Raw genomic sequence first — 19651 nt, forward strand, 5'->3', positions numbered from 1 at the left:
AGGCATTGCTATAAGAAGCCTTGATTTTGTTTGATCTTTAGTGTTTACATCATTACTTATGCAGTGCCTTTTGCTAGAGTTAAATCCTTTAATATGGTGAGATTATTGGGACTATATTCAAACAATGGCCTTTTATGACACCTAAATGATCTTTTGAGCGCAAGTTCTTGAACACAGACATCTAACCGGTGCTGTGGCCGAGTGGATAAAGGCGGTGGCATTTGAAGCAATGAGGCTTAGCAATCGGGAGGTTCGGGGTTCGATTCCCGGCCGGGTCATAGCAAGATTGGACTTTCATCCAAGAGCAATATACGGTTTTCCCATCTGAAATAACTATCTATTTTGAATTGAAAATATTCCAAATTTGAATTAAAATTTTGAATTGGAAGCCACCTGACGTGAAAGTTGTAATCCATAAGCCCTTGCGGTCTTTTCCCACATTTGTGGTCACTTAAGCGTCGTTGAAATAACTGCTGATTATTATTATTATAAATAGACAGTGTGTATGGACAGACAGGTAGACATACAAACAGAGAGACATATGCAGAGAGAGTGGTAGTTGGCATGCACCATAACAGCTCACACTAGCATATTTTCAAGCCTCGATTTGAAGAAATTAATGGTCGTCAATTGGAGAACTTGTGTCTTTTTTTGTTGCCCAAAGGAGTCATTTGTTGTTGAAGAGGACATTCTATATGTTTCCACTTTGTTCAATAATTCATTCTGTTTTATTTTCAAGAAAATGAGTTGTTAGAAATACATGAAACTGTTTCTGTTTGATTGTCCATCACCTATCTGTAATATTTGAGGCGAACGGATGATCATCAAATGGACTTAACTTGGGTGACCTAACAAGTATGAACACTGATGTCACAAAATTACTAGAATAAGTGTACTACATGCATTGTAATTTTAAGTTTACAGTATTTTTACTCACTGTTACTTGAGTGTTTTGGTGGTCGCCACAGATGGTTCTTGGTAGAAAGCATAACTTTCATTAACATCAAGGTGGCTTATTTCTACCCAATTTCCAAGCTTCGCTGTAGAGTCAGCAGCATTTCTCCATAGGGCAACTTCAATGTCTTCGGTATAGGAATGTTTCTCACATAGGAGGGTTGTGATTTGGCGATCACCCGTTTTGGATTCTCATCCTTTTACGTACAATATGGAAAAGAAAAATGTCAGAAATGAATTATTTTGACTTCTTTTGATATGAGGTTATCTGAAATCTGACAGTCATTGGTAATGGGGTATTAATGTTCGAGTGATCAACCAAAATTAGCTAATTTGAATCCCCCTTAATTAAATGTTTGAGCAATGATGGGGTCATCTTTGGTAAACCTATCCCAAGCAGCTACTTAAATCTGTGTCATTTTGAATTTACTGTTGTCACATAACACTGCTTTTCACTGTATTTCTTAGACCAATACCAAGTATGTTGTACACCATCAATGTACATTACGGTAGTCAGATTCATAAAGAAAACTGCTCAAACTGTTACATCATCGAAACCACAATGCATCTTTCTATTCTGGTTATGTTTTTACCTTAACGATGTAATGTTGAAGACGTAATGAAGGTTCATATCTAGCTTTATTTGTTTGTTGGCTTATTCGTGGGTCTGTTTATACGTTTGTGAGATTAACGAAACTCGCAGAAAATTAACTTAGCAATTTACAATTATATTCAAACGAATTGAAAGGGAAAAAATCGATGTGATACTTCTTCTGTGACGATTAATTCAAAATCCTCTTACTCTAGAAGAGATCACCCACACCTCCTATATTCTCAACCCACACCCCAAATCCTCCTTACAAGCGCCCTCGAGATATTCCTTCTATTTAAGTTATGTTGAAAATGATCGGTTATTTTCATAACTGATAGACAAAAATAAGCAAATGGATAATGTAAGAGCAAATATTTGCATGATTTACATTTTATATACTTTTTTTTTTCAGCTAGAGTTGGAACACATGTCAGGTTACATGAGATATATCTGTCTGTTTGGACAGGAATAGTGTGGTGCCGTTTATGAGCATCCGGCAATGAACGGAACAGGCTGGGTGGGAAAGAAGAGGAGGGGGAGAGGGTGGGGATTAACACGGGTTGGAAAGAATGAAACAGAGCCGTACTTAAACTTGTGTATTCACTGGTGACACGCTGTAATGAGTTATCATCGGTTTCCGATTGATAGCTCCACATCATAATAGAGCCTGCTTTGAGACATTTGGATTTGGAGTTAAAATGTTGGCCTTAAAGAAAAAGCATCCATGATACCGCTTTAGTTGTTTTCAAGCTTTTCGGTAGCCGGTGTGCTCCTGGTCCTTCCAAGAAACGGCTGTTACAGAGGGAGGGACAACTATTGATGTATTGCGTTCATTGGGTTAATCTGTGTACTGCAGTATCGAAAATAGTAACAATTAAAGAAGAATAATATAGCAACTGACTGATTCTATTTCTTTTTCTGATTATAGTCTATATGACTGTCTGCTGCCCTCATCCATACCCGTCGCACCATCTCTATCCACACTGAAGTCTCGGAGAGTGAATGGTAAAGTTCTTACTTATTAATCAATAAATGACTCAGGTGTCATGTTGTTTACAGTTCGAACCATTCCCGTAGTCGACATTTGATTGAGTTTTAGTTCCAGTAAAACTGAGGGCGCAATATCAACGGGCGACATTGTATCATTTAGTAATTGATGTTGTATATTACAGAGTATAGTGTTCTTTGCAACAGGTAAAGTTAATTCGTTTTCTTGATTTTAAGTCAATCTGCTCTATGAAAGAAAGACCTTTCAGGTACTACGGTGGCTCAAGTGGGACACTGCAAATGTTGCTATTTTATAACGAAAATTCAGAATTTCAATCTAAAGATATCGGCTAAACTTCTTCAATTTAAACTGTTTGATCATAAAGTAGCACCCCTGAAATGTCGACTACTCTCACAACAAGTCGACTAATTCTTCTAAATGTTGGCGATGTTTGTGGAAAGTCTACTTGATTATTTTGACTGTAAATACGTTTTTAATTGATGTTTATCATTTGAATTGTTGACAAAAGTTTCTTATAGACCCATCTGTTTAAATTTGACTTCTATGTTAGACGGATGTATTCTGTCAAATTGAGAAAAGTCGAAACACGACGGATGAAGATACGTATGAAAATCAACTCGCAGCATTACAGAGTTGCGACTAATGATCCAACTGTATGATCTAACACTGCCTGGTAATAGTTAAACATACAACGAACGGCAGAAGATTAATTATGTGTCTTGCGAAACACATATATATTTTGAAAAGTGTTGGTATCCGCCCTTTGGCCTGGTATGGTGCTATGAATATACGGCTATAAAAACGCTGGAAGTACTGACAAACACATTTAGATGGTTTCCAAAGTAAACAAAATGACACATGTATTGCAACTATTTAATAAAGGTCAAATATTGCAGAAAAAACAACAAATTAAATTTGTTTAAATGTGTGATGATCTTATCGTGTAACATCGAGCATATTTATAGTTTATTTAATATTTCATGGTAGCTGGGTGCTTACCACGGACTGGAACGGAAATGCGATTAATTCGAAACATTTACAGTTTTAGTTTGTTTTGTATGAAATACATTCTCAAGTGCAACTAACCTACAGTATGTCTGACTTCACCATGCTCCCCAACATTACTTTTCTAAAGAACACGTGACACCATGACAACCCAAAATATTTTCAGCTGAAAGAAAGAATATGCATCCTAGAGACAATAAAGATCTTCGTTAAACGTGATATGGTTGTTCCTATTGTGTATTGTTCAAAATGTTTCATTCACTACTACATCATTGATATTCTTTTATTCGTTAAAGCATAAATATTGTTTATTAATCTTATTTGTTTCTTACAGTTTGCTGGTTCCCTGATTCTGTTAAGTATGATGAATATTATAAGCTTGATCTCGACTCTGGTCTTTGGGAAGTAAGTAATCATCACATCTCCTGTATAATAATTATTTTATTTTATTTGTTTTAATGACATATCGATACTGTTATTACAAGCATGAGCATGATAATAACACTGACGCGGTACTTAAGTACACCCAGACATTTTAATTCAGCGGACGCCACTGTATTGAACACAGCATGGCTTAGTCAAAGTGACAAACAGAAGTGACTTCATCGTATGAACTAACTATAAACTGTGATATATCAATAACTGTTTAGTTGAGTCATGTATCGATTATCAGTTAATGGTTGCTGAATGAGAAGTATGACAAATCGGGTAAGTAGAGACAAGTGAGCAAACCACGTTGAGTGATTGGATGAAAGTTAATAGTAACAAATATTTATGAATAGGCAATGGTCATTCACATTATGTAGTAAACAAACATTACTAAAATTAATATGATAGACTTAAAGAGATGTAGTGAACAAGTATTACTAATCAAGCAGCATGTGGGTTAGACTGATGTGGTCAACAAATATTACTAAACATACAATGAGCAAATTAAAGGGATGTAGTCAACCAATATCACTAAACATACACTGTGTGGAGTAGACTGATGTAGTCAACACATACTAAACAAGGAATGGGTGGATTGAAGGGATGTAGTAAACAATGAGTGGAGTCAAGGGATTTAGTCAACAAATATTACAAAATATATTGAGTGGATTAAAGGGATGTAGTCAACAAGTATTAGTAACATACACTGAGTGGATTAAAAGTATGAAGTCAAGTTACTAGTCAACAAATATTACTAAATATACACTGAGTGGATTAAAGGGATGTAGTCAACAAATATTGCTTAAAACACACTAAGGGGATGAAAGGGATGTTATCAACAGATATTACTAACATACACTGAGTGGAGAAGACTGATGTAGTCAACAAATATTACTAAACAAGCAATGGGTGGATTAAAGGGATGTAGTCAACAAATATTACTAAATACACTCAGTGGATTAAAGGTATGTTGTCAACAAATATTATTCAACATACACTGGATGGTTTAAAGGGATTGTAGTAACAAATATTGCTTCAAACACACTGAGGGGATGAAAGGGGTGTTATCAAGAAATATTACTAACATACATTGAGTGGAGTAGACCGTTGTAGTCAGCAAATATTACTAAACAAGCAATGGGTGGATTGACGGGATGTAGTCAACAAATACTACTGAACATACCATGGGTGGATTAAATTTATATAGTAAACACGTACTACTTTAACATGTTTTGAATGGATTCAATTGATGTAGTCAACAAATATTACTAACCATACAATGTGAGGATTCAAGTGACATTGTAAACACATATTATTAAACACACACTGAGTCGTTTAAAGTATATCGTTCACAAAAATATTAAATACGGAAGGGGTGGATTCTAGTGATGTAGTTAGTACATATGATGAGGCATACAATGTGTGCCTTTAACTGATATAGTAAGCACATAACTTATTAACCATGACAGGAATGGATTATTGGCATAACAAACATGTAATTTGTGATTTCAAGTGATGTTGTAGGTAATCATTGCTAAAGATACAATGGTTGGAGTAGATTCATGTAATAAATAATCATTAATTAAACATCGAATTGATTACAGTTATATACGGCCAATGCTTAGTCTGTCTCTTTTCTGTTAGCTCAAGGTCCATAATCAATGAAGTTCTAACAAATTAACAATGTTGTACATAACTCACGGTACAGAGTGTATGTTAGGTTCGCGGCGAAAATGGGGTTTGGGAGAGTCTACAGTGTTGGGGTCCTGGGCCATTTTTTGATCGCCCAGGAAAATGTTGAGTTGGCGGCTGAGATAACCATATTGTTTTTTTGTTTTGTTTTTTCGGGCCTGACATGGCCCTCAACGCCCCCAAGAAACAAAAACTGATGTAATACTTGATATACTGTATTAGTAACAATCCAGTAATTGGAACAGAGGGAAGTAGTTCACGAATATAATAATATATTATAGACAGTTGGAACGTCCAAAGAATGGCCAGGTCCATTACTCTGGATTAAGTTTCAATGTAACAATCACAGGTTGAGGCAGTCAAATGGCTATAGTATGAAGTGTAGCAACAGTCACCGGGGTAACGTGATGAAGTATTAGTATACGAATATTACATACCTAACAGTAAGAGGTTTAAAGTCATGTAGAGAACAATATAACTAAACAATCATTAACATATTGGTTTAAATGATGAAGTGAACACAAACTTTTCAACATCCAATGAGTAGGGTAGAGTGATAGTAATCAATCACATATCTATAACAATCCAATCAAGCACTCGGTAACTAAAGGTACATTAAAAACGTACATACATATATAAGCATGTATTCAATATTAGGTTACAAAAGTGTACATTTATGCTCAAAAATGAGAAGCATTGGATTGTTGTTATCAGGGCACTTTTATTTCAAAGTTGAATACATAGAGAAAAACATCAGCAATTATGGACTACATATTTTGAACACGACTAGGAAATTTTGGACCGTTCACTCTTACTATGTGTAATGTCAACGTATGTGACTCGGTGTCTTAAAAGTATTGGAATCTCAATCTTCTGAAGACTAACATAAGAATCAAAGATGATGAAAGCAAGAGATTGAAACAAGAACAAATAATAAGAAATTGTCATTTCTGTAATACCCTCTTCAAGTTGAATACAACATGAAAAATAAAGGACACCATAACATACGTTAACAGCACAAAGTACTACATATACAATAAAGAAAAAATAGAAAAGTTTGCCAAAGACAGGATTTAAATAGCATATTGAAAGGCACAATGAGGGTGTTTACATTCACAAAAGTTACTCCATGACACAATAAACTATCACTATATATAATACTAAGCTGTCATGGACCTTGTTACGTATGTTATGGTGGACACCAAAATACAAATTAGACGATGCTCTGAAGTAATATCATCACACTGGTGTTATGATGGGCACCAAACTATTATGAGAAGATGCTCTGAAGTCATATCACCACTGCTGTTATCATGGACCCAAACTATGAGAAGATGCTCTGAAGTACTACCATCACACTGCTGTATGATGGACACCGAACTATAATGAGAATATGCTCTGAAGTCATATCACCACACTGCTGTTATCATGGACCCAAACTATTATGAGAAGATGCTCTGAAGTCATATCACCACACTGCTGTTATCATGGACCCAAACTATTATGAGAAGATGCTCTGAAGTACTACCATCACACTGCTGTATGATGGACACCGAACTATAATGAGAAGATGCTCTGAAGTCATATCACCACACTGCTGTATGATGGACACCGAACTATAATGAGAAGATGCTCTGAAGTACTACCATCAGACTGCTTGTTATGATGGATACCGAATTCTTTTGAAAAGATGCTCTGAAGTGCTACTCTAAAGTATTAAAGTATTACAGATACAAGTCAAATGTAAACCAGAAAGTCAAATGACTTAGTGATTCCATGCCGAATATGAATAGGGACTTTTGATTTTGCAACATCCCATATTGCTGACCAGAAATGACCAGAAGTGCACAGATATTGGAATATTGATTAATGCATGCCTATACATACAAGGATGAAGTTCAAACCATATTTCACTTCCTAAGTTATCATATTTATTCATATTTACTTCTAATTGACCCATGGAATCTTAACCTCTATGAAAAACACTAGCGATCAACTACTCGCCAAGGGCTACATATATACAAATTTAAAAATTTAACAACTTCACTTCTTGAGATGTGGCATTTAAAATGATTTTAGACAACTCTGTTGAACTCAAATGACCTTTGACCTCCATTGAAAACAATAGGGATCATCTACTCACCAAGGGTTATCTACAAAGCAAGTTTGAAGTTCAACCAACTTTCCCTTCTTGAGATAGTTGATGTTTACAAGGTTTTAGGACTTTGACCTCTGTTGACTTCAAATGCCATTTGACTTCCATGAAAAACAATAGGGATCATCTGCTAACCAAGGCCTATGTATCAAGTTTGAAGTTCAAGCAACTTTCAGTTCTTGAGATAGAGTGTTTACGAGCTGGGGCGTCACACACCCACGCCATCACCATCGCATAGATTCCTTCTGCCTGCGGCAAGGAATCACAAATAGTTTCCTCAGGTTTGAGATCAAATGAAACATGTAAAATGGATCAACAATGAATAACATGGAAGAAAAATGGATTTTAGTAACTTCAAAAGGGATGAGAACAGAATTTGGTTTCATGCTTAACTGCACAAAAGTTGAAATTTACTCAGTGAAACTTAAAATATAATTTGGCTCATTTCAACTGATATGGTTCTGCTCGAAGATGGTTGTCAATGGCTGTCTAACTTCTTGATGCAAAACAGTTCCCTTTCGTTAGCAAGATCAGGATGGTCTAGCGGACATGCAACATTTGCACAAGGTTCCCAGGATACATCTTTTTGGGATGGCCACTTGTAAATATTGTCACCACATCTTTGCATAAAATTAACATGGACCTCGGCTTCAGATTCTTGAAGTACCTAAAGTATTGAACAAGAAAAGGACCACAAGTTTAATTTATCTGGGAGCGTCTGCACATGCCATCTATTGTTACTACGTATTTATTATCTCCGATATATAGGGCTTGGCTTTATCCAGTAAGGACTATTATCACACCTGCACAGAGAAATATGCCATCGTGGTTTAAAAAAAAATTGACCCCCCCCCCCCACCAAAAACTCAAACTCCTTTCTTTCTGCAAAACGCCCAGGCGAAACACAGTTTAACTTTGATGTGCTTGGCCTTACATTTATCACACTGAAACATCAGTTCCACGATAAACGTTTTGGAAACGTACGTAGCCTACGCAATTTGTTTACATACTATATACATCGCTTAACTGGACCCAACACTAATCTAATGACAGGTCAGAAGGAAGTGTCATCACTAACGTACGTTGATTGCCAGGCTGCTATCTTCTGCACAAGAATTGTAGTCTTAATTTGATGGGCTTTCAAACATTCAGAACGATAGAAAATGGTAAAATAACCGTGCTTTACTATAATATTTTTGCCCCCTAGGTTACAAGAAGATGATGTACGAACTTTTAACGTTCGTTTGTTTGGACACAACACTGATGTTATCTAAGCATAACGTACGTGAAGAGGTGCTTCTTTTCATCTTAAAATTGATATACTTCATAACGTAGGTGATGACCGTTGGCTCAAAACCACAAAATCACTTGACAATTTTATGAGGAGAAAAGCCTTTTCACCACATTCCCTCGAAAATTGGTGATAGTTTGAAAAATGTACGTACGTGATGTTTGATACCATTAACGCAAGTGATTTCGGTGTCTAGACATAACGAACGTGAGCCTAGGCCTAAACTTCTATCGCAATTCATTTACTTATCATGATTTTCCCCAGAAATTACAAACTTCCTTGCACATGTGAATAATACATCAATCGACTGAAAAATCTAACAATTATGTTTCAACGATGTACAACTTTCTAACATAAAATGAAATGCGTTTAACTCATTAGGGACAGGACACGAACAATATTTGCGCTAATGGTGTCTAATATCACGTACGCAACGACGAGAGCGAAATCTATCTTAAGATGCCTAGCGATGTATTATAAAGAACCATCTGCCCTATTCAAAAAATGTATATACTGTCAGAACGGCTAGCGTTGTTCTAGGCCAGTTTCTGGCAGTTTCGCAGAAATACTTTGAAAAACTACATAGCTGTTTAACGTGCGTTATTATGAGACACGATCAGTGTCTAAGAACTCGAGCCTAATGCTGAACCACATTCTCCCAACACTTCTGGACCCAAACTAGAGGATACTTGATTCTAGGTGCCTGCTTTTCTGACCAATATGAACTATCCCCGATGTCTAACACAAGTGAAAACGTACCCAAGATATCTCTTCCTACAAGGACTTGGCACGGGATATCTGCAACATACAGTACCACATGTTCGGTCTCACCTACAATGGTCAACTCTGAGGAGACTTTCCCAGTGACTACTAAAGGTGTTTTATCCAAAAGTGTAAAATAATTGGCTGATTTAGTGGTACTACCTGTTCCCGCTCCACTGGGGCTGAATTTATGAAAGACTTCGAAGAGCCACTATCGGCAAGAATAAGCAAGAATATCTCCTTTTTCATACACCGCCTTAAAATATGCACCATGCAATCTACACAAAGCAGGTGCCTGCTGATCCGACCCTTCATGCAAAAGCACACTGCATAACTCTTCCTGTCGAACCCTGTCAGACAATCTGATCAAATTTATACTAGGCTGATTATATGGACAAGAATAACTTAAGTGTCCAAGTAGAAACTATAAGTGGCCATGGACTTCCACTGCTGAAAAAAAAACATCTATACTGCCGACTACGGCATTGTAGAGGTCGGGTGGGAGAGAGAGAGACTCGAGACAGACAAATAGAATACTACACAACCGATATTAGAACTGAACTGCTTGTATTTTCCTTGTACCACATCCAGTGTACTGTTTCTAGTACCCCCTCAGCATTCAATCTAGCCATTACAACAAGGCATGAGAACAATAGGTGATTACATAACTAGCATAGACTACTAGCATACTTCCACATACCTCTACAGTCTTAGTAAAAACTACAATTTTTTGACAAATTTTACCGAAATCATTACATATTTGTGGAAATATAAAAATATGGATATCTTACCTTGTTCTCCTCATCAAGATTGTATATAAGCAGATGGATGACATATCTTGTGGTTGAACTTGATTTTTTTTAGCACCGAAGCTATTGTTTAACGTACGTTATACGATAGTCAACCAGGACTACACACATAATGTTACACCTAAACAGATGTTTATAGTTCAAGCGGACAAGTAAGTGTAGCTTGGGTTACCATCGATTGATTGAACATAAATTGCTGATTTATCAATCGATGTCACTGAAGGCATTTCGTAGAACAGTGCCGTGTTTACGTACGTGACGATTTGGACACGGGACTTGATCTTAATTTCGTGACATCGATTAGTATTCGTACTTTGCGGGAATTTTCGTGGAAGTACTACTAGGGTTTATCCATAAGACGTTTGCTCATAAAGATGAAGACGGAAGAATTCCGACAGTGAAACAATACGTGAACACTTGGACACTAACCGTCACGTACGTTTTAAAGAATTACTTGTGCATTTTATGACATGATAATGATCAACTGCAATCAGCATGTGTACTGATATGTATTATTTAGAGTTTCGTCGAATTTTGCAAGAATTGAACACATGAAAAACGGAAAGTGTAAAATATATCGAAAGGTTTGAAACACTTTATTTTTTGTCACAATTTTGTGTCTAGATACATAAGTGATATGAAATTAAATTACACATAAAAATTCTTTGAAACTTCGAAGTTTTATGAAACTAACTCCGATATCACATGGAACACGGTGCATCCCACAGTGGCGAATTTTAATCAATAAAATGTTTAACAGAAGCTTTGATAAGCCTTATCAAACTTGAGTACAATATCTCTCCAGTATCAAATAATAACTTACATCTATACTTATCTCATAAGCGACATAAATATCATATTAATGTATTCATATACTTAACATAACACTAATCGTTGATTGTGATGATGGTTATCCACCGTATTCGATGATGACAGCTAAACTATTTATCTCTAACTACGATTGAATTTCGCTGGTAGGCACGCTGATGGCTGATCAGGGCAATTCTTGCATGGAAACTTATGTTGCATGGGTGACAGAAAAAAACTCAATTGAATCAGGTTGATTTGAACTGCGTGATTTACGCTCGGCTCTGTTTGCTTCTGCTCCCTGGGTACGGCTGGTTTCATGTGCATGAGTGCCAACATGAACACACCGGCGCCAAATGTTGCGATCATGTGCTACTTGTTCCCAGGAGTCAGTGGCTATGTTACAGCGTTTCAGGTTAATCTTTAGAGAGTCCTTGTACCTCTTGTACTGTCCATCCAGAGAGCGCTTGCCACATTTAAGTTCGGAATAGAAAAACTTCTTGGGCATCCTGTCGTCAGGCATACGGACCAAGTAACCAGCCCACCTTAGTTGGGATTTCATTACTATTGCACCAATGCTGGGTAATTTGGCTCTCTGAAGTACCTCTGTATCAGGAACCTTCTGTTGCCATGTAATATTGAAAATTTTCCCGAGGCAGGTTTGGGGAAATCGATCCATTTTTCTTATGTGACCATACGGGGTCCATGTCTCGCAAACATACAGAGAGATGTGATCACCAATGCTCTGTACACCTGGAGTCTGGTACCATTCTTGATGCCCCTCTTCTTCCACAGCTTGTCTCTGAGCATTCCAAAGGATGATCTTGCTTTTGCCAGTCTCAATCTAATTTCTTCGTCTACGTGTGCATCCCGAGACAAGGTGCTACCAAAGTAGACAAACTTTGAGACAGCCTTCAAGGTGTGACCTTCAATAAATGAAGCAAATTGCCATTGGATGTGGAACATTAAACGGTCAAACTCGTTTAAAATATTTTCTTCAACAGCGGTCATTTCACCCTTGAACGTCCGGATTGCCTTTCATTGTGAATTAAATATCTTTTTGAATACTCTTAGTTTTAAACCATAAGTTGCAAGATAAAAGGAAACTATTCGATAATCGTATATTTCGTAAGTATTTGTAGAGAGAAACTAGCAGATAAAGGGGGTTGATTTATGAATGTTAATAATAGTAGGCTGCTCATTACGTATTGAGATATAACAGAGGTAGGGTACTCATTACATACTGAGATATAACAAATGTAGAGTACTCATAACGTATTGATATATAACAGAGGTACGGTACCCATTACGTATTAAGATATAACAGAGGTAAAGTGTTCAATACATATTGAGATATAACAGAGGTAGGGTACTTATTACGTATCGAGATATAACAGAGGTAGGGTACTCATTACGTATTGATATATAACAGAGGTAATGTACTCATTACGTATTAAGATATAACAGAGGTAAAGTGCTCATTACGTATTGAGATATAACAGAGGTAGGGTACTCATTACGTATCGAGATATAACAGAGGTAGGGTACTCATTACGTATTGATATATAACAGAGGTAAGGTACTCGTTTCGTATTAATATATAACAGAGGTAAAGTGCTCATTACGTATTGAGATATAACAGAGGTAGGGTACTCATTACGTATCGAGATATAACAGAGGTAAGGTACTCGTTTCGTATTAATATATAACAGAGGTAAAGTGCTCATTACGTATTGAGATATAACAGAGGTAGGGTACTCATTACGTATTAAGATATAACAGAGGTAGGTTACTCATTACATATTGAGATATAACAGAGGTAGGGTGCCCATTACGTCTTGAGGTATAACAAAGGATGGGTACTCATTACGTATTGATATATAACAGAGGTAGGGTACTCATTACGTAGTGATATATAACAGAGGTAGGGTGATCATTACGATCTCAATTAGGTAAGAAGAAGATCTGCAATGTTTTTAAGGAAACAAATGTAGGTAATCACAATCTTTTTTCTCACACTGTTAGAATGAATACATGTGAATATCTTTTGGGTTTTTCCAGGATGCAGCACAGAATCGGAGGTCTAGCAATAACTGCACAGTCTTATAAGGTGAGTAAGGAATATCGCAATTTCTGAAGACTTCCGCTGTTATAAAATAAATGTTCCATTTTGGATGAGTTTTGTTGTAACAAACGGACTTACAAATATGTAATAAAAAATCCGTATCGCTACTTCCTAACCGTTATCAAATGTATTTCTCAACTGAAACTGAAATGTAACACAATTAATTAATGAGGAGTTGTCGATTGTGGCATCTGAAGGTTGGTTAGGCAGAAGGGGTGACGGGTGGGGGGCTTTTTTTTCTCAAAAAGAAATTTAAAGTGAGCTCTGGATATACTCTGACATAATTGAATCGTTAGAATGCCTTATTGATAAACAGATACACATCTTGTGTCAGCAATACTGACAAAATATCACTCAAAACAGCTATCTCTGCATCTCACGGATAGGTCTAAATCGGAATATCTCTTCGGGATAAAACTTGATTTTAACCCTTTATTGGATAGTTGGATTAAATAACATATAATGTTTAAAAAACATATAATGTTTCATATCAGCTTGTGTAACGAATAATCCTTATTAGTATTTGTAGCAGGGATCTCTGTCAGTGTGTGTAGCAGGGGTCTCCTGTTATTCTGTGTAGCAGGTGATAGCTATTATAATGAGTTTTAGGGGATTTCTGTCAGTATGTGTAGCTTGTGATGCCTGTTATTATATGTAGCAAATGATGCCTGTTATTCTGTGATGCAGGTTTCTCCTGTTGTTCTGTGTAGCAGGTGATAGCTGTTATTATGTGTAGCAAAGATCTACGTCAGTATGTGCAGCAGGTTATGCCTGTTATTCTGTGAAGCAGGTTTCTCATGTTATTAAGTGTAGCAGAGATCTTTGTCAGTCCGTGCATCTGCAGGTGACATCTGTTATTTTGTGTCATCCCTTCATAAACTGCAAAAGTTCGTGGAGGTAACAACTCTTTAAACAATAACAATTTGATATCTTTCTAGGTTACATATTTGAGCTCAGGTTATCTCAACGAAGTACAGCAGATGTCTAATCTCTTCCAAAGAGAGATAGCGACAGAGAGGGTGGGAGAGAGGTGGAGAGAGAGCAGATAGACTAGCATTCTTCTCATTAATGTCTCTGCAAACTTTTTTATTTAGTTTACCGTTTTTTCCTTTCTGATTATTGATCATATTTTGCGAGTAGATATTAATTATCAACGATCGTAAGCATATAACGTAATGGAAAAAATCAAAGAGTACTAAAATGAGAGGCAATGAGTGTTATTCTTGTTACAGTTAAATATTATCGTGTATAATTAAATATCATGCTTCAATTATCACTCAACTTACGTTTTCAGAAAGACGGAGCAATCACACTGACATTTTTGAACGTTGGGGTGGGAGGAGGGATTGGTGGGAGCGGAGATGGGAGGGGGTTGATGTAAATTCAGATCAATGTGATATCAATTGTATATCTTTGACAGAGAATAAACCAACTACTAAAGATGGTTGTATTAACAAAGAGTGTAACTTCTCAGTGAAACTGAATAACTTCCTATGTTTAATTCTGTCATTTCAACGACTGCAAAGAAAGTTTACGTTTTGTTTTATTAACTTCGAAGACAGCAGAAATGATTAGTTTTCGACTCTTACGTTTTGTCATAAAGGAATCCCATTGTAAATACATCAAATGTATTAGAGACACTATGATCTCTATCATAGGTCTGTAATTGCATATTACATTATAGTTGATCCATTATATCGAAGTTGTCTTCCTGAAGAAAACAAAATGGAGGATATTTGGTGTATATCGAACTTCAAAACGTTTCCGGCTTAATTGGCATCTTTTATTTCCCTTTTTTTTTCCTTTTTTTCTTCTTGTTTTAGCTTAAATATTCCCTGTAGCAGTTTGTTGTTACAATAAGGACGCTTTATTCATCATTTTTATTCATTTACAGCTGGGTTTTTTAGGGGTTGTGTGTTTTTTGTCTTTGTGCTTTTTGTTTATTTTGCCTTTGTTCAATGTTCATTCTATAAACTATGGAATTTATAGCCAACTTGAAACATAGTATTTGATATCGTTACGATGACGTGTATATTACGTAACATAATGATCATTACAAAACATTAAGATTTTGTGTTTAATTGGTTAATTTAAAGATAATGATCAGCTATATATTATATATATATATTATATTATATTGTTATTTAGATTCATGTACATTAATACTTTAGTTTGGTATCTTCCATTAAGTTATATTAAGGTCTAGAGACAACTCAGTGACGTGTCTGTTACGTCATTCAATAATAATTCGAACAAGATAATGTTAATCAGAACATTTTTTTTGTACTGAAGCTTGAAATGTTGATCGTACTTCTATAAACATCTAGGTCTTGAAGTTTCCTCAAGGATGATGAGATCAATAGTAGTTCAACAATTCATTTGATACATTTAATCATAGGTTTTATAATTGCAAATTATTTCATAATAATTTCAACATTGTCAAAATGTCATAAAAATATCGTAGTTTGTGATTATCAACGTCCTTGTAGTTTAGTATGCCTTGCTTTAATTGCCCAAGCGTTAAACATGTCGCAACCAATCAAACAGGTCCTTACATTGTATACCCTCATTGTACATATATTATTGAAACCATTCCTGGGGTAATCTTCCAATAGTAAATGATGATGTAAAAAATGTAAAATAAGCTCTAAATCGACTTTCATGAATAGTTGTTTTCTTTTTGTATATTATATCCAATATAACACAATGTTTATACATTATTTTTTCAAAATTTGCGATGTTTCTATTGTTCTTTCTTAATTCACATTCTTTTATTTTACCTTTTTTTTCTTTTTCTTGTACCGTCTTTAGCATTCAAGTGATTAAATAAGCTAATGAGCAATCTGTTTGTTTAATGAACATAGGTAATGTGAAATAATATAGTTGGTCAGCCATGCAGTTCATATATATATATATATATATATATATATATATATATGTATATATTCGATTCGATTAGTGATTAACTTGTAAATGTCAATATTTGTTAATCGTTCCATCATCCTACTAGAGAGTATTAACACGGACCTTTTACTGTGGTTTGTTGTTTTCGTTTCAAAACACCTGATATTGTATCTGGCATGCATTACAACATGTCTTCTTTTTTGTCAAAAAGTAAATAAACCCATATCTAGTTGTTGCTGTCTGGTATACATGTAATTGTACATTTAATTGTACAAAACTATTACGTAACTTATGACTACATTGACCATCAAAGATATATTTGATATGATTTTTTTTTAATTATATTTGTTTATTATTATTATTAATCGTATGGTGGTTTGTAAGGTACAGCCAAGATGTAGACCTACTGTGTCAGTACAACACGACATCAGAATTAATTTGTATATTGTTTTCGAGTTTCAGACTTTCAGGAAGTATTCTAGTTGTTGCTTTGTAATAACCTTGACAACATGTCAAACATATATGAGTTGAAAAGTCTTGCTTACCTGCAAAATCTTGAATAAAAGAATTGTCAAATATCCTTGTTGTTTTGTTTATTTTGGCAAAAATTCAAACACGTTATATTTGACGAGATGCCAATCAACACGATAACATGACATATTGACGAAAATTGATAAATTGTCGAATTGCTTCTTCAAACCATGGAGCTAGATAACCCATAACTAGGAAATATATCAAAATAATGATATTAAATGACATGTCAAGTAACAAAATAATAAAGAGGCAACATTTGATGATCAAGATGCAGTATTGTGTCTTAATCTTCAAATAACGTCAAAACCTCGTTAATTTAAATGATACTAATAACATGACACCTTAACAATAACTATCAAATTGTCTGAATGCGTGTTATATATTGAAGCAGTTAATCTAAAACTTGTTTGTACCTTCAAAACCGCTGTGATAATGACTTAAATCAAACGATTTTGTGATCCGTTTCCTTTTTGCATCTACTTACTATATTCTAATTCAGTGTTAGTGTTAACACAGGTACTAACTTGAAGATATAGTCTAACTATATTTACATTTTACCATCATCTATTTCCCAAATTTGGAGTTTTCCTTTATGTTTCTGTTGTCGAATTGTAAAGTCTTTACACAAATGTCAATGTATTTGCGCCCAGCCATCAGCTACCATGCATGTGGTAGGTAGGACAGGCAAGAATTAAGCCAGCAGTCGTTATGTGATGGATTAGAGCTAATTGTGTCAGGGAATTTAGATTGAATTAAGAAATGCATTGGTACTACTTTTCATGACACTGCATAAGCTCTACCCACTGTTATGAATTATAGGGGGCACCAAGGGGATATTCCTTCAAAGATATTGCTAAGCCTCCTGCGCCCTCCCCGAGAACTTGAAGGTATAACAAAATTTACTATCCTTATGTCAAATTTATATTAAATGAATTATATAAGGATAACAAAATGCATCACTTCGGGAATTTTCTCCTGGACCACGCCACACCCCCCCCCCCCCCCTTCCAAGAGGCTGAAGAGGTTGAAATACATTCCAATAATTTGAATGTGTTTGCTCAATTTAAAATAGTTACAACAGACCTGAAAGTACCTCAGCTTCCAGGTTTGGAATACCTACATAACTTATATTCCTCACTCTGACATGTCATTTTATTGCTTTAAAGCATGGAGAGTACAACACAAATATCCCAAAATCCAACAACTTCTGATGGGACATTGACATGGATCCTAAGTAATTGAATTTCTCCCTAACACGTTTATTTTGTGCTTAATTCTCTCTATATTAGAGAAAAGAGGATGACATTTGAAATCGTTTAGCTTCCGGAAGGATCAACTCCTGGACCCAACTAGGGCCAGTGAAATGTGACCCCAGTTAGGGGCACGAGATACATTCCAGGGAGTTTGACCCTAGCTAGGGGCCTGAGATACATTCAAGGTCCAGGGAAATGTGACTCCAGCTATGAGCCTGACATATATTACAGTGAAATGTGACCCCGACTAGGGGACTAAGATGCATTCCAGTTAAATATGACCCCGGTTATAGGCATGAGATATATTACTGTGAAATGTTACCCCAGCTTAGGGCCTGATATACATTCAAGTTCCAGGTAACGTGACCCCAGCTAGGGGCCTGATATAGATTACAGTGAAATGTGACACCGGCTAGGGGCCTGAGATACATTCCAGTTAAAAGTGACCCCAGTAAGGGACGTGATATACATATCAGTGAATTGCGACCCCAGATAGGAGCCTGATGATTATATTTAGCCCCTCCCTCTTTCCTCCAAGATTAGAATTGCTAGTGCCGCATGAGGTGGGGGCACAAAATCTAATCGTCTTATCGGGGATGAGTTCTTATAAGAGAGGGACCCCTACACTTTGAGAAAATGTTGTTTCGGTTAGAGAGCCAAGAATTATGCAAAACGGGACTAGTGTAACGGAAATGTAGCCCTTTAAGTCAATTATTAGTATAATATCATCATCATAGGATTGAATTGTCCCTCAGTTCTACCCGTCGATGGCCCCATAAGTCTGTAATTGTATCTCTTCCAAAATATGTGTAAATCTGTTGCGAGTTGCAGGTGGGGACAGCCAATGACAATCAAACCCCTGTTTGTTTGTAGACTTTGTTGAATCAGCACTTGAGTTTGGAGATGTTTCTCCCTTGTTAGTGGTAGCGCAGATTGTTTAATTAGTATTAGCTCACCACGCTCACGAGGTATTCCGAGATTGGCCTCTGACAGTAAAAGAACTGAGAGAAACGCCTATTTTCTGTAAGTTGCTACCACCAAACTGGTATATTTGTTCTATCACACAAGTATGTGCTTGGCATGACTTCGAGATTTAATTATTTGTCTTAGGAAAGGTAAAATCGGGTACCTTTGGGGTGACAGGGGATATTGTTCGTCCAGCTAGGAAATTCTAAGAAAATTATCGTTGTTCTACGTGAATTAAAGTTACAAGAAACGAGGGTGTATTTTTAAGAGGCATCATAATTGTTGTCATTTTCCATAGGGGTTCTGTAATTGTGATTTCGACTTCACGAGGGGGCTCACAAACGCTAGACACTATGTTTCATGT

At 36.0% G+C, this 19651-nt stretch overlaps 1 protein-coding gene across 6 annotated transcripts in view; it reads left to right on the plus strand.

Annotated features, from left to right (window-relative positions):
• Positions 1–16548, plus strand: part of LOC139983274 (uncharacterized) — a 147593-nt gene extending 131045 nt beyond the window's left edge. For 3 of the 6 annotated variants that reach the window (XM_071996728.1, XM_071996726.1, XM_071996727.1), the window contains 4 exons: positions 2475–2551; positions 3895–3965; positions 13567–13615; positions 14569–14590. In XM_071996728.1, coding sequence (XP_071852829.1) covers positions 2475–2551; positions 3895–3965; positions 13567–13614 — 196 coding nt within the window. In that variant the 3' untranslated portion in view covers position 13615; positions 14569–14590. Of the gene's footprint in view, positions 1–2474; positions 2552–3894; positions 3966–13566; positions 13616–14568 lie in introns of all 6 variants that reach the window. The other 3 variants (XM_071996733.1, XM_071996732.1, XM_071996729.1) reach the window with 2 other exon arrangements.
• The last annotated feature ends 3103 nt before the right edge of the window (positions 16549–19651 follow it).

This window comes from Apostichopus japonicus, chromosome 16, assembly GCF_037975245.1.
Source record: "Apostichopus japonicus isolate 1M-3 chromosome 16, ASM3797524v1, whole genome shotgun sequence".
Classification (NCBI taxonomy): Eukaryota; Metazoa; Echinodermata; class Holothuroidea; order Aspidochirotida; family Stichopodidae; genus Apostichopus; species Apostichopus japonicus.